Genomic DNA, 17,187 nt, shown 5'->3' with positions numbered 1-17,187 from the left:
CCTGGGCGCCGCAACGAAAGATCCTGCGTGCTGCAACTAAGACCCAACGTGGCCAAAAATAAATGAAATAAATAAATAATAAATATTTAAATAAATAAATAAAGTCTATTAAAAAAATAAGGTTCATTTCTCAGAAAATGATTGCTGGCCCAGTTAAAAATCAAACCACTGAGCCATATCACATGGTTATTCTAAGAACTACACAAAAACAGTTAATGTTAGGGCTCTGCATTACTGCAACTAACTGGCAAAATAAATCAACACTCTTAAAAATAGAAGCAATTCTTAAGATTTCCAAAATCAAAGTACTTACCAAAGGAAAAAAGATGAGTTACAGGAAGCTGTATGGATCTTGTCTCTTTTTTAAAGAATTCACAATCTACAACAAACTGGAATATAAAACATTGATATATTAGGAAAAAATAGAATTAAATTTATAGTAAAATATCTTCACTTGATAGCTGAGTAGAAAACAAAAACCTATAAACTTTAGTTTTGAAGAAGGTATTATCTATTATCTATCACACTCTAACCCTGGTTATATTTAGGGGGCATGAATTCCTCAAGGAGAGATGCTAAGCTAAGAGAATTTGGTGACAAAGCTTAACTTAAGAGATAAATTATTAGAGGGTCATTTCTGTAAGAGCAGATGTACAGCAAAGTTTTCTTGCAGCTAGTTTTAGGTGTTTATAGAAGAGGGACCATAAACGATGGCTCAAAGCATTAAGAGCCAAGATTAACTCAAGATAATTAAGAATTTAGGCAATATATCTCTGAATTCTTTCATACTCAAAAAGAAATGTGATTTTGTTACATCTTTTCAAAAATTTCATATTTAGTATGTTTCAGCAGTCTAATTAGACTACAAAAGGCTTTTGGAGACATACTGCCATTCATCTACAGATGGCTAATGTTATTCATGTAAGATTATTTCAGGCTAAACAGAGATTATAATAAATGGAAAAGAGATTCACTATGTACAAAGGAAAAAAAAAACACTATCTCAAAAAAAGAACCTAAAATGTGACATCTGCATCACTGCAATTTCTGTAATGGCATTTCTTATCTAATAACAGTTTCTACAGTGGCATAACGAACTTTGCTCTCAGCTGTCTACAATAAGAACAGTTTCATTAAAATCATTTCCACAATCCAACCAAATTACTCTCATCTATTTATATGTGCTGAGGAAGAAATTAATCCGATGCCTAACTGTAGCTAGCAAGTAGTTTGCTGTCTACAGTAAGTGGAAAGTCAGTGGGGTCTATCCTAGGCTTTTCCAGTAACTACACCTTGGATTGTATTTTAAGCTGTGGTATGTTGTTTGCCCCTTGGGTGGAGTTTTGACTGTTTTTGAAAATGAAAAACAGATGAGGGAAAATGCTATTAGAATGTACACACACAAGGGAATAAAAGAAAAAAACTAAGGGGCTCTGCTTTTATTTTTCCCTCTTTAATTAGAAGGCAAAGAACACTGTCAGATATTTTCACTATAGAAAACAGCTGTTATAGAGAAATCATTTATTCAACAGGATAATTCATTATACTTTTACAAGTACCTTTGGGTGACACATTGCCTGAGACAGGGAAGCAATTTTAAATCACTTTAACAGGTATTTAAAATAATACAACTTTTATTATTGCTTTAAAAATCTGGCCATTTCTTTATGGAATAAACCCTTACCCAAAAAAGAAAGAATTCAAGAGTCTGTCTCTGAAATATAAGTAAATTTCTAATGGACTTAATTATTTTGTTTTCCGTCATCAGAAAATGCAAGTAATTCCATATTTACACTTGGAAAACTATATTAAGATGATTAGTTGACTTAAGAAAATTCTGAACTGCCTATTTAAATATATGTATCCTGGGCTTCGCTGGTGGCGCAGTGGTTGAGAGTCCGCCTGCCGATGCAGGGGATGCGGATTCGTGCCCCGGTCCGGGAAGATCCCATGTGCCGCGGAGCGGCTGGGCCCGTGAGCCATGGCCGCTGAGCCTGCGCGTCCGGAGCCTGTGCTCCGCAACGGGAGAGGCCACAACGGTGGGGGGTCCGCGTGCCGCAGGGGGGAAAAGAAAAAAAAATATATATATATATATATACATTTAAATATATGTATCCTTCTGATGATGAGCTATAACAGACACATAAAAATTATGAAAGGCCTAAGTTACCATCCTTGTGAGATTGGGTATGCAACACTAGAGTCAGCAGTGTTACTTTCCAAAGAGCGTTAAGACACATTAAGTATTTATTAGGCCACTAAGACTGGCTATTTGCGAAACGCTCATTAATTTCTTGGAATAACCAAGGAAGCCCTTTCCAAGTTTGGGAAGATGTTAAATTCATTCAAAACCAACTTACCTGAAACAAAAACCCTTAAAGAGAGCTTTTAGTATTGAAGATGCTGAATTACCTCTCACTTGAGCTAAGCAAAACAAAACAATGAATCCATTATAAGGTACTCGTGAGACTCAATCTTTGAGACTTCCCCTAACTACATCCCCTTTTCTTTTTTCCTTTAAATTTTCCTATGATACTGGCCCCAAATCTAATTAACTTTCTCATTCAAGAAACACTTTTTTGAGCATTTATGTGGTAGTCACTAAAGGTTGAGGATGCAAAGTAGAGTAAAACCTATCTGGTCCTTACTCTGAATGAATTCATACTATGGTGATGGCAATAAAGACGTAAACAAATAAATTATAATTCGGTATAATATATTCCTCAAAGAAGTTATAAACAAAATATCCTGGGAATAAGCAAGAGGTTACTGGAGTAGTCTAGAAAAGGAAAACAAGGGACACTTCGGCTAGATCTTGAAGGGTAAGTTTGCTGGGTGAAATGTGGAAAGGGGAGTAGAGGGTCTTTTACCTCCATCTTCTTCTTTCCCTGCCTACTTCTCTCAAAAATCACCATCCTTTTATTTCTACTCCCACTTCACTGGTACAAGCTTTCATAATCCTATATGAGGTGCCTGTTCTCTCTTTTTCTAATCTATCCTATACCATAAATAGATTCATTTTCCAAAATAAATAGCTCTGATCCCATTACTACTATGGTGAAAAATCTTTCAGTTCCCTACTGACTCCTGAATTCTATAAAGTCCTGAATCTTCCAATCAAGGCCCTCCAGAATATGGCCATTAACTACTTTTCCAGACTTTTCTTCCACTACTATTCTACCCAAGGTAGCCATCCTTTTAAAACTACTATTTACTTATTCACTATTTTCCAAACGTACTCTACACTGTCCATGTTTGGAACTTACTATTTCTTTGTCTCAACAGTGCTGTTTATTATAACTTTCTGCAATGATGTTACTATTGAGTATCTGGAATGTGGCTAATACAACTAAGGAACTGAATTTTTACTTTTATTTAATTTTAATTAATTTAAATTTAAATAGCTACATGTGCTAGTGGCTCCTATATTAGATATCCCAGGTCTAGAATATTCATTCTACCTATAAAAACCCTAACTATCCTTTAAGGCAATTTTAAATATCACCTCATAATAATGCCTTTTTTTATTTCATCAATCAGAGATATCTCCCCCTTTAACACTTTTCATGGATTTGCTATATTCTGATTTGTTTTATACATTTTGGATAACTCTTTCATTCTCACCCTTTCCCTGGCCACCAAATATATTTCTCTCCCCCCTGCTCAACAGTATGTAGCTTTCTGAGAACAGGGTTCATGTCTTTCTCATTTGTGTGCCTCCCATAATTCCTGGCACATAGTCTTGCACATAAGGGAGTACTCAATAATTAACAGATTTTGGGGCTTCCCTGGTGGCGCGGTGGTTGAGAGTCCGCCTGCCGACGCGGGGGACACGGGGCCGTGCCCCGGTCCGGGAAGATCCCACATGCCGCGGAGCAGCTGGGCCCATGAGCCATGACCGCTGAGCCTGCATATCCGGAGCCCGTGCTCCGCAACGGGAGAGGCCACAACAGTGAAAGGCCCACGCACCGCAAAAACAAAAACAAAAACAAATAATTAACAGATTTTGAAAGACTGATAAAGTAGAACTAATTCCCACTTGAAACAAAGAGACTTGGATTTATTCTGCTTAGTTCAAGTTAGAGTAGATGATCCTAATGCTTTAAACAGTCTTAGGTGGATCACCAACCTGGCCACTATTTCAGATAAGCCCTAAGCTGAAGAATTCATCAAAAAATAATTTAAAATATTTAGCATGAGTATCCCCAAAACATTCTGAAAACAACCTTATTTGTTTGTTACCTTACTTCCATGAATAGATGGTACATAAACAACAAGATGAGACAAAGATGGATAGTCTTGAAGTCTTAACGTCAGAGACTAAAAAAGGATGAAAAAAAGCTGATTTTATTTCTCAGGATATATAGAGCTTAAAGCATGTTAAAAGAAAGATAAATTAACAAACATTTATTTCTTACCTAGTAAGTCATGAAAAAACTGAATTCAGACTTTATGCTCAGTACTTCATAAAATGCCCATGTTTACATTTTCAGGTCAATGAGCCTGCTGAAGGTCAAACTTCTAATAATTATGTAAATATGGACTGCCAAAAATATTCCTTGAACTGTATCCCTTCATGTAAATGACATTTAACATTAAATTTAATTATTTTACATAATTATTTCCAGATTTGATGTTTCTTACAATTTGTCTACTTGTTTTGTATAATGTTACAGTAAGATTTCTACAGTTATCTTGGTAGTATATGACAAAGAGCATTCAATAGTTGATGAATGAATGGATGCTCAATATGATGGAAGAATTGCAACTTAATCTCAAATGATTCTGATCTAGCCCAAGTAATAAACAGTTGCTGGCTAATGATGTGTATGAACATCATTCCCTGGAACTTATTCAGTAAGTGACATGAACACAGGAAGTCTAATAATGCACCTCACCAAATGAGCATCTATTCTTTTCTTAAAACTAAAGACCTTATCTTACAGTCCATATTTTGAGGAATGAACAGATTGGAGACTGGTCTACCTAATGAAAACCCAGGCCACCAAATACAGTTTTCAAGGCTTTTTTTTTTTCTGACAGTAGATGTGGCGAGGGTGTGAGTAGTTATATGCTGTGACAATCCGTGTACATTAAGAAATTTCTGCACTTAATACTCTCCACTGTTCTTCCGAAGCACCAATGTGGGCAAGTTGGATAGAGGTTCTAAAGAGAACGGTCAATGAGTGGTCCTCAAACAACCTGACCAGATTCACCTGGGAGTGCTTGTTAAACTCCTGGACTGCACCTCAACTTACTCAGCAAAGTCTCTGCAACACACTTACATATTCTAATGTAAATTAAAGGGCCTTAAAAGAGCCACACAAACCAAAGCTAAAGGCAACTGAAACCAACCAGACAGGTGGTAGACAATACGAAAGATAAATTAATTAGAAAGAACCATGGTTACTCTGTGTAGCTATCCACTGAGAAATTTTGTTATTTATTCTCAAGAATAATTTTTTTCCTCAAGAATTTTATTTTTTTAGGATCAGAATACTTTAAAAAGATATCAGTGTGTCAAAATACATTTACTTATAAAGTTAAGTTCCCATATAGTTACAGTGTCAGTAGGAATTTGGGAAGATAATATTCATGAAATTGTTACACTGACAGGTAAAGTTAATATGAAGTTTGGAAATTTTTCAGTGTTTTAAGGGTAAAATGACCTTAATGCTGAGGCAACACACACAGAAAATCAAACACCAGCGTGTGGATGTCAGAAACCCTTCAAGTTCTGCTGCTGTGTGTAGGGCAAAGGCGTGGTGCTAAAGTATGATCTAGGCACAACAGTGACTAGGTAATTTTTCTCATTAACTTAGATTTCTTTTCAAAGTTAATTGTTTTGTTTGTTTTTAGCAATAAGTCCATTTGGGCTTACCCAATTGTTGGTCTGCTGTGGTTTCTGTCTTCATTGTACCATGACAGAAAAGTTCCATGTGACTGATGCTGTTAAGGCCCTAAACCGAATTTACAAGTGCTTTGCTGGAGGATTCCATCTATTTATTAACAGTTCAGTCATCAGAGGTGCCAAAGGTGGTATGATTCTCATCATACATTACCTTTGTTGAGATGATATAAATATGAATAAAACCCACAAGATTTTTTCACTTCAGTCTTTCCTTTCCCTTCAACTTCATAGCAAAATAATTTTGTGTGCTTTTTATAAATGGGCTAACACACATATATATATATAATTTTGATTTTCATTACAATGGAAAAGTTTATTTGCATTTAATAATTATAATCCTCTTCAACTGAGAATGCTTAAGATAGCAGAGTATTATAATCCTCATTTTCTAACCTTTCTCTTCCAGTTTTCCCCCTAAATTCCAGTAGGCTTTTAATACCGCCTGGCACTTTCTTCTAGTATCCACTATAAAAAGTAAGCAGCTGGAGCTTCCCTGGTGGCGCAGTGGTGAAGAATCCGCCTGCCAATGCAGGGGACATGGGTTCAAGCCCTGGTCCGGGAAGATCCCACATGCCATGGAGCAACTAAACCCACGCACAACTACTAAAGCCCGCGTGCCTAGAGCCCATGCTCCAAAACAAAGAGAAGCCACCACAATGAGAAACCCACGCACCACAACGAAGAGTAGCCCCTGCTCGCTGCAGCTAGAGAAAGCCTGCGCACAGCAACAAAGACCCAACGCAGCCAAAAATAAAATAAATACAAAAAAAAAAGAAAAAAAAGTAATCAGCTGGAAGAACTTGTTCTACTACTCAGCCAGCTGTTTCTTACACTTAGAAAAAACAACACAGGGGTCTAGAACTAGACGAATACATTGTTAAATCTTTGAGACTTAAAAAAAAAAAAAAGGATATTATGATTTAAGAAATAAGTTTTTAAAAATAGTAGCAAAGTAACATTTTATTGGGTTTTTTATGATTTATTTCTTCCTAACTCTTAAATTACAGACTGGAAAGGATATCCAAACTGGAAATTCAAGGAAATATTTAATATGTCTTATGAATGACTGATCAGTAAGTATACCCTAATACTTCTGTTTTTGCTTTGCTCCTGCCTAGACAGTTAGGATAGAACGAGTAAGAGACCTTAAAAATGTTCTTGCGTCAAATCACTTATTTGTCTTATCAATACAAAGCAACATGAATGAACATGCACAAAGTAAGACTGACCAAGGTGACACAAAAAATAACTGCAATCATTCCAAAGTCAAGTGTGACTTGCAATTATTCACCCTGTCATCATTCCTCTCATTGGTATAGGACAGAGTTGACTAAACATACAGATAAATAAACATTCATGAGCACAAATAACTAACTGGCGTTGGGAGATGATCGGGACCAACCAGAGGACTTCACATTCAACCCTATGAATATAGTATTCATTATGACAATATATTCTAAAGTATAGATTTACTTGAAGACTAAAAACTATCAACTCTGGCATATGATTATCAGTTATAATAAATACAATTTGAAAATTAGAACAGATATTTTCATCAAATTTTAGAACTGTCTTATTTTCTCAACAATAGATTTTGTGAGTGTGCAAATTAGCCTTTTGTAAAGATGTGCTGACCTACCACAGTTGCTTAAGGAAATCACTAACAATTATTAAATAAATCCCATGGAGTACTAGATAAAAGTAGATAGTTACTGAAGTGCTTAACCACAGATGATACTGAAACTGAAAATTGCTTTGTGTCTTTTTGAGATGCTTACTTCCCTACTGTAGGTCCTCCCCAAAATGAATTCTGAGTATATTCAACTTAATATTTTAAGACAGACCATTCCAAACAAACCCTCAAACTGAATCTTAAAAATTTATCTACCTCTTAGTATGATGCTATAACATATAGATTTAATTTTATTTAGGATTGATGACTTATAGTTTTCACCTCTGAAAGCTAAAAAATAATTGCATGTTATTCTCCATTAAATGTATTTCCAGAGAAAATATTTCTAAAATGTATATTAGCAAATTTCAAGTTTATTTAATACCTAGAATTAATCAAAGACCATACTGTACATGCCTATATGCTCAAATATGTTTTCACCTGGATATTAACATTCTAAATCCACAATTTACCTTAATTGTTGGCAGCAGTTCAGCTTTCCATGATAAATCAACCCCTTGCCGGCTTGGAAATAAATATGAAAATATAATTAAAGGACAAATATATTAAAGTATTATAAATTAAATATGAGCTTCAGAGCAAAAAGAAACCATCTATAGACCTACCAAAGGCAGTTCTAATGAACTCAAGTCTAATAGGTCTAACACAATATACTTTATCCACATAGTCCTTTGGGGAACAAAACGTAGTTTTTCCTAGCAACCAACTATCAATGTTTGCAAAAATTACTAGTATGTTAATTTTCTTTATTTTTAATTTTAAAATCAATACTATAATTTAGTTTAGTAGCAAAATGAGCTTAAGAATATCTGAAGTGGGACTTCCCTGGTGGCACAGTGGTTAAGAATCCTCCTGCCAATGCAGGGAACACAGGTTCAATCCCTGGTCCAGAAGATCCCACATGCTGAGAAGCAAATAAGCCCGTGCACCACAACTACTAAGCCTGCACTCTACAGCCCGCAAGCTACAACTACTGAAGCCCGTGTGCCTAGAGTCCGTGCTCCACAACAAGAGAAGCCACTGCAATGAGAAGCTGGCACACCAAAACGAAGAATAGCCCCCGCTCACTGCAACTAGAGAAAACCCCCATGCAGCAACAAAGACCCAACACAGCCATAAAGAAATAAATTTATATTAAAAAGAAAAAAGCAAACTGTTAAGCTTTAAAAACATATATACATCTGGGGCTTCCCTGGTGGCGCAGTGGTTGAGAGTCCGCCTGCCGATGCAGGGTACACAGGTTCGTGCCCTGGTCCGGGAGGATACCACATGCTGCAGAGCGGCTGGGCCGTGAGCCATGGCCGCTGAGCCTGCGCATCCGGAGCCTGTGCTCCGCAACAGGAGAGGCCACAGCAGTGAGAGGCCCGCGTATCGCAAAAAAATAAAAAACATTAAAAAAAAATCTGAAGCTATTCGGAAAGTGTGATTTGAGTATATCTTATGTTGAGAAAAATGAACAGAGGGCCTTATGTTCAAAACACTTACCACATAGAAGTGCTGTTTATGCAGCCAAAAATCCAGCTATTTGTATCCTATTGATTAATAACACAAAATAAAGCACACTAAATATTGTAGAAAATAATTATATAAAACAGGCATTTCACTGTTTATGATAGGGTCAGTAGGCACAGTGGAAACATAAAATAACAACTTATTGTTTAGAAATGTATTCAAAATGTTCTCAAAAGTCAAACAGGTCAAGGTGAGGCAAAGAAGTCTAATGTCAACATAGACAGGTAAAGCAAGTAACCTGGAGCAGCAGTATGAGAGAGTAACCTGATAGGTTATCTCTCCACAGCATACTGTTAAGCAATTTTAATTTCTGAACCAACACTTTTAGAGTTCAGCAATGTCCACACTTTAATTAGGTACTTACATAGAAAGTAACCTATATTTTAACAAAACTAGAAGAGAACAACTAGAGGTAGACTTTCACACAAACAGAAAAAAAAAAAAAAAATCCAGAGCCAAGTAATTAAAAAGAACAATCTAAGTACAGCTTTTTAGATTATCATTTAAGTTTTCATTTGATTACTAGGCAGATAACTTTTATACAACTGACAATGTGCTTGGATTGAAGCACAACTCCAAGGGTTTAAGACTAAAGCTAGTTGTTACTTTACTAGCGCAGACTGGGAATGCTGCAGAGATGGTTGTGGTATTTTAACAATATTATGTATTCAGCTTCAGTCATTTAAAAGCAGTATATGACCCAAGATCTTCACTCTAACTTTTAATGAAGTAGTAAGAGCAATGCTCCAAGATCTAACGATCCAACTACCAAAATCCTACCAGGGCATAAGAGAATGAGAAACACTGCTGAGACAGCTACATATATTTTTCCTTAGTATACAGACAGGACAATAAAAATATCAATCCTTTCATTCAATTAATATTTATAAAGTCCATTCCAGGGCCAAGGAATTATGCTAAGCCCTCAAGAAAAATGATGAATCAAGCAGACATAGCCTCTGCCCTCATCAAGCTTAAATAAAATTTTAAGATATTTTTCAAGAATTCAGAAAAGCAAGCTGAAAGAAAACAAACACAATGTGGTATTTCTCTACTCTCCACTGCTGGCAAAATACTTCAGTAAACTCTTATCAGTTACCTGTGTTTACCAGAACAACCACGTGACATTATAAAGCAAGGCAACAGAACAGATCTGCATAGCCTAGACAAAGAGAATCTAGCAACCTCTCAAGATCCAGCTCACTTTTGTAATAGGTTTTTGCAGCTGTTGCAACTCAAAGACAGCCCTTATTATGAAAATTGCCAATATTGCACACTACTTACTTTGGTGTCTAGGGAATTCTGATTCATTCACTAACAGACTGAATAAAGTATTATTCAAATCCACCCTAAAACACCATGTTGTTATAACCTAGAAGGTATCAAAGAACAATTTCAGGTCATCTAGTAAACACCCCTAACTCAGCTAATTTTAAAACTTGTATTAAAAATCTTAGAAAAAGTCACTCAGAATTTACTAACTCCTGAAGTGCACAGAAAAGAAAATGCTACTTGATTATAAAATTTATAGATCTAAAAAAAAATCTATCTACAGTAAAAAATATGTCCTCGATGGCTGCTAAAATCATTAGGTGAAAGACTGACTAGGAACTTTATAATGAATGGATCGTGCCAATATGACCTGAGTCCACTGATATATCAGTCCACTGATTTTTGTCACTAAAAGTGGAACAACCAGATATTATATACTTCCCGATATGATAAGTACACAGTTCTACTTATAAAACATTCATACCATAAAAAAATGAATCTATTCAAGATTCTAGATCTAACTACCAGTTTACACAAAACAATGGAGAGAAATACATGTTAAAAGATACCACAAGAATACAATCAACTAAACCCAGAACAAATGTATGGCATAGGGGAAAAAAAGAGGGGGCTGTTAAAAAAAGACATAAGACATATGAATCAAATGCAATGTATGTACTTTTTGGATTCTGATTCAAACAAGCTAACTTTTTGGATTCCAATTCAAACAAGCTAACTTAAAACTTAAATGAACAGAGGAAAATTGAACATGGACTGGATACCACATGATATTAAGGAATAAGTAATTAATTTGTTGGATAAAATAATATAATAATATTATTAGTATTATAATAATATGTAAAATTCTTATCTGTTATAAAAACATACTGAAATATGTATTGATAAAATGCCTGGATTTTGCTTTAAAAATGCTTCACTCAAAAAAAGTGAGGAAGGGATAAATCAGGTAAGAATGGCAGAATATTGATAACTGTTAAAGCTGTGTGATGGTTAAATGAGAATTTATTATATTCTCTCCCTACTTTTGTATGTTTGAAAACTTCTGTGATAAAAATTGAGAACATTTAAAACAAATTCTCCACATGACTAGTAATATTTCACCCATGGACCTTAATTACAGAAAAGGGATCCTCCAATAAGCCAAATGGATAATTTGCATTTTGGCAAGGATTTTTCTCAATATAATACTGACATTCTGATTTGGAATTTAGTAGGAGTGTGGATATTTTTAGCCATCATTCTCAGGGCCAGATTCTCTTGGGATAAACTACCCATCCAAATTTTAGGCTGAGAGATGGCAGTCTGTCTCTGGTGAGAGATGCAAAACTGTGGCAATTCCACTAAAATTAGTATTCATTAGCACCTAGCCCACAGTGCCTGCCTACCATCTTTTCTAAAGACTTTACTATATACCAAATGGTGGTATCAACCAACTAAGTAATATATTAGATCCTAGTCCTAAAAAATACAAATAATCCAACAAAAGGGAAACGAGGGAACTTAAATTATGAAAGATGCAAATATAAAGTGAAGAATCCTAGGACATGAGGGGAAAAAATCAGAATAGAGAGAAAGGAACACAAATTGGGAAACAAATTCCTGAAAGTAAGAAGTGCTGATAAATTATTACTTAAACAGACCTAATGTAACAAAAGCATGCTAAAGCATCTAACATATTTCTAGCATAGTAGGTACTCATCAAAAAGAAATACACACAAAAAATCATCATACTGATACTGTAAGTCTAGATAACACTGTAACAAAAAGTTACTATACTATTTTAGAGAATATTTGGTATAAAAAGTACTGCAAATTTGAGTATGGAAGCCATGGGAAAAACAGGATTTACTTTATAAAACAAAGGATAGCTTTGCTTAAATATATCTATTCTTTAAAATACTAATAGAATTTTAGAATTAAAGGAGCTCTGAACTGAATTCCTTCATCCTAAACATAGTGAAACTAAAGTAGAAAAACCTAAACTAGAGGCAAAGGTACAAGCTAATAGTATAGATATATTATCAGTTACAGAAGCATTTTGATTAGCACTTTTCAATCAATACTCTCTGTTCCAGATAAAAGTTTTTCAACTACTTAGATTTAATAATAGTTCATAGCTAAAGATGATATCTACTAGATACTAGTTGAACCTTAAAAATAAACAACAGTTAGCCTTTTAAATTTACATAAAGTGTATCAATTATCTTACCAGCATGGTGCTCTGACAATAGACATGAGTGTAGATTTTTCTATGATTTGCAAGGGGAAATGTAAAATATATCTTATCAGATTCCTAAAAAAAGAGGGAAAACACAATAAATTATGAGTAGATAATTTCATCACTCAAAAATTCAGATAAAGTAATGAATAATTATTCTAATTAATTATTTTAATTCTATCATTCTTGGTGTTGTTGAGAACCAATAATCTAGGAATGGGAAGAAGATACAGATGCAAGACAGATCAGGTATAAACTCTGTAGACCTGAATTTGTCTTGGAAGTATCAGTATGAATGCATGTTTTTTTTGTTTGGGTTTGGTTTTTGGCCTTATAACCAAGATAAAATACATTTCTTAGCTCTGTTCACTGAAAAGGCCTTAGAAATGCTAACTTACTAGCCATAAACATCTCTAATACCCAAATTATGGTTTTCAGATACTGTTTCCCAAATAATAGGAAGAGCTTCTTTGAGAAAACACAGATTCAAGGTCTGGGACAATGAGCTAAAATACTTTCTTATACTAGATAGTGAGGAAAATATCAAAGACAACTAAAGAGCAGCCACATCAAAAAGATTCAGGAGCCTACCTTGAAATGGCTTCCACTGGTCAAGGACAGAACAGTTTTAATAGCAATTTTAGTATCAAAGATAGAACAATTTCAGTATTTTAGTTTAGACAGAAACACAAAAATGTTTAAACTCATAATAATACTGGAGGAAAACCCCCCCAAAACATCTTATGGTCACTGATGGAGGGTGTTTGTGAGCCAACTCACTACTCTAAAAACCAGTAAATATAAGATCCAAAGAATTATCATTTTTTTCCTTTGTAATTTGTTCTACTTTTAATAAATTTAGTAGATGAGAAGTTTTTCTATATAGTGTTGCAATTAATAAATGAAGAATGAATAATCGGAGTCTCACTGCTTTTGTACTCCCTATTAATGACTCTAGGCCGCCTTCATCAATAGCTGCTAACATCACAAAAAGAGACAGAGTCTAGTAAAAACAAAAACAAAACAAAAACCTGAATCTGATGAAGCATCTAGATCCAAGATCCAGCTACCAAGTCACAGGAAAGAGTAGGGAAAGGAATATACTGGATGACATTACAGGAGTGCAATCAGCAAAATCAAGATTGTGTGAAACTCTATAGGACAAATTAGGGAAAGGAATATACTGGATGACATTACAGGAGTGCAATCAGCAAAATCAAGATTGTGTGAAACTCTATAGGACAAATGACTAGTTTTTTTTTTTGTCCAACAAATAAACTGCAAGGAAAAAAAAGGGTGAAGGAAGTATTAGATATTAAAAGAGGAATGAGAGACATAGCAACAAATCATACGTACACCTTGTTTGTACCCTGATCTAAACAAACTGGAAAACAAAAGAAACAGCAAAAAATTTGACAGTTATGATAAAACTGGAAAATTGAACACTGACTAGATATTAAGGAATTATTACTAAACTGATTTAGTATGGGAAAATAACATTGTCAACTTCTTTAAAAAGTCTAGCTTTGAAAAATAAATACCAAAATATTCTTGAAAAAAAATTTTAAATCCATTGGTGGTATACTTACATTGTAAGCCACATAGGTCCATTTGGACACTTTTACTGGAACCCACATAGATGTCCCTAAGGTAAAAGAAATTAATTTGTTTGGCTTTTTAAAAAACATTAAGTGATTTCTTTTACTGAATCCTTCTCAGTCACAACAGGATTTGAAAAAGAAGCAGTTTCCTGAACACTGGCTATTTTAAAATAGAAAATCTAATGAGATGTTCTCTATATGCTCATCACCAAGGAGCATTCAGAACATGTAAAGCATTTTAAATCTTTCTGATGTCTAACTCTAAGAAGTATCAACAGAATAAAACAAATATTTCATTTTCCAAACTAAGTAGAGCATGACAGATACATATAAAAACAAAACGTACCAGCAAAAGATATGCTGTTAAACCAAAAGACTGAAGAATGATACTGAGAAACTAAGTCAAGAATAATACAGAATTTATTTTACGTGGCTGTCAGGAGAATAGAGACATTTAACACTTTAAAATTGTTCTACTGTCATGTTATTTTCAGTACAAAAGTTTATCAGCAACATCTTTTTACTTTTACATTTTTTACTTTTCCCCTCCTTAGCCAAGAACCTCATAAGAAACCAGCATAGGGAAATTAATAAAATATAATAGGATTATAATACCTGGAGCATTACAGTTTCAAAGAATTTGTCTGCTAATGACAAATTTACCTAAAAATAATACTCAAAACTCTACTTAAAATTAAAACATGCTATTACTACTCACCTGTTAAGTCAGAAATTATTGATGGATTTTCCTCAAAGTGTTTTGCTGGGTGTCTTATGAAGTGGTGATTCAAAACTGACAATTTCTTCTTGGGATTTTGAGTTATCTAGAAAGAACATTGATACATTCTGTATCCTTTTATATCCACTGTGATGACCTAATGAAACTTTGTTTCAAGTAATAATAATAAGAGCCAACAGTTACTTACTGTGGGCCAGGCACTGTTCTAAGTGTTTAACATGGGACTAACTATGCTTTGAGTTAGTTTCCCTGTATATATGTTTGTTTCTCCTCCTCAACTATATGCTTCTTGAGGAGTAGGAATCATATCCTAATATTTTACTGTCTAATATTTAGTTTAGTATATCATATACACTGAGTTTGTGAAAGAGAGCTCAGTTTCATATTATTTTGATTCTTAGCAGTATTAGTCAAAAATTTCTCATTTGTCCCTTAAAACGTATCTGTAAAATACTTATCCATCCAGAATTATAATTTATTACATGCTAGTATTAGCATTTTCTCACCTAAGAATTTAATGGAAAACAAGATTTGATTTGTTAAAATTAGTTTGATGTATAATTTTAAAATAATATACCTGAGATTCACCTGTTCTTCATTAGTTGAAATGGGGTTTTTCCTAAACCTACCAAATGTCATTTAAAATACAAACTGGTCAAATACAAATTTTAATTGATTCTACTGTTGTATATAGTTGAACAGATTAAAAACATTTGCGATAGAGTCACAATTAAAACAAGGTTGAAAACCTGAAAAACATTTACATTCCATGACTCCATGATTCCAATGTTAACAGTGTTAACTCTATGAAGCTGATTTACTTTAATAAATATACTAACTTAAATATGGTATCTTGTGGTTTAAAATGTGGTAAAACAGATCAACCTGTGTCTCTCTTTTACTGCATTCTTCAGGAGAGAGCTAAATATCTATCATTCTCCCTAATAATAGTTATGCAGCTTTCTGAAGGGTTAAGGAAAAAAATATAGACACTACCCTACTCCTAAGAGAGAATGCTTAGGAGCAAGGTTAAGACACAGTGATAAGGAAGCATTACCCAGAGATTTACTAAGAAAGAAGCCACACATAATAGTCTCTCAAAGAACTAGGGCCTTCAGGAAAAAGAATCCAAAAATATATGGCATAGTGGAAAAAATTACCAAAAATACAAGGAACGTTTTCTCCAAAAGGAGAAGCCAGAGCTGTAGTTCTCAAAACATGCTTCTATGGAAGAGTGATGCACTGCAAAGTGACCTGAGGTGAAAGGCTGCTTACGATGAATAATGGCAATCTGTTCCCAATTCACAGGGAAAAAAAATTAAGTTAATAGAATTCTCTGAATTTTGCTGAAATCCTTGGTGCCCACTACTATTTATCTGCTGGCAGACAAGAAAGAGCTGAATGAGTAATATGATTTCCAGGTAACCTGCTAACTGAACAACTTAGAAAATCACTAGTTGGGAGAGTTTATATGTAAAATATCAATACAGAAGAGGTTTGACTCTAGAAGTACATAATTTAAGTTCTGGTGAGCTTGTGTTATTCAATGAATGTAGATATTTTGATCCTACTGCATAAGGATATTTGTAATAAGTATTTCCCTTAAGGTAAAAAACAAAAAGTCAGAAGGACATATATTAAATTTTAAACAGTAAAGGGGAAGAACTGAGGAAGATTTAAGGTATTCTTTCACTTTTTCATTTTTATTGCATTCTTAATTATTAATAGTTATCAAAGATTACAGATAAAAATATAGATATTTCCATTTTCAAACTAATTACAGTCAATATAAGGTGTAGGCTTCTATTTTCATCAAAGTAAAAAACCGTATTAACTCTATCACTGCTCTAACAAAAGCTTTTACTTCACTGAAATAACTTTTAGTTTAAAAATACATACTTGTTTAGTATCAGCATCAATAAGATCAAAGAATGCTCGAATTGTAGTCAATTGTAATTGTTTACACCTAAAGAATAAAATAAATGTTACAAATGAAACTTTCTTTAAAAATATACTTTTAATACAAACATAAATAATTCTATTATTTAATGGAATATACGAATTTCCTTTAATGCTGCAAACTCTAAAATTATTTAACAAATTATCATTATTAAGCATACATCTTAAAGCTGAAACCTATAAAAATAAAGTAAATTAAACCTTCCTGGATATTTGAGAGTATAAGTGTCAGGCCCCCGTCTTCCCTAAATCTTCCTGTCT

General features: G+C 34.0%; 1 protein-coding gene across 1 annotated transcript in view; it reads right to left on the bottom strand.

The window, feature by feature from the left end:
- Positions 1–17,187, bottom strand: part of PGAP1 (post-GPI attachment to proteins inositol deacylase 1) — a 73,474-nt gene that overhangs the window by 20,728 nt on the left and 35,559 nt on the right. Inside the window, exons 7-14 of the mRNA XM_007465703.1 lie at positions 16,867–16,933; positions 14,947–15,052; positions 14,217–14,272; positions 12,619–12,702; positions 9,090–9,136; positions 8,057–8,108; positions 4,243–4,320; positions 314–389 (exon numbers count right to left, since the gene is read on the bottom strand). Coding sequence (XP_007465765.1) covers positions 314–389; positions 4,243–4,320; positions 8,057–8,108; positions 9,090–9,136; positions 12,619–12,702; positions 14,217–14,272; positions 14,947–15,052; positions 16,867–16,933 — 566 coding nt within the window. The remainder of the gene's footprint in view (positions 1–313; positions 390–4,242; positions 4,321–8,056; positions 8,109–9,089; positions 9,137–12,618; positions 12,703–14,216; positions 14,273–14,946; positions 15,053–16,866; positions 16,934–17,187) is intronic.

The sequence above is a fragment of the Lipotes vexillifer genome, unplaced genomic scaffold (genome assembly GCF_000442215.2).
Source record: "Lipotes vexillifer unplaced genomic scaffold, Lipotes_vexillifer_v1.1 scaffold113, whole genome shotgun sequence".
Taxonomy (NCBI): domain Eukaryota; kingdom Metazoa; phylum Chordata; class Mammalia; order Artiodactyla; family Lipotidae; genus Lipotes; species Lipotes vexillifer.
The sequence above is the reverse complement of the archived record's forward strand: the minus strand, read 5'-3'. Positions and strand labels throughout refer to the sequence as shown.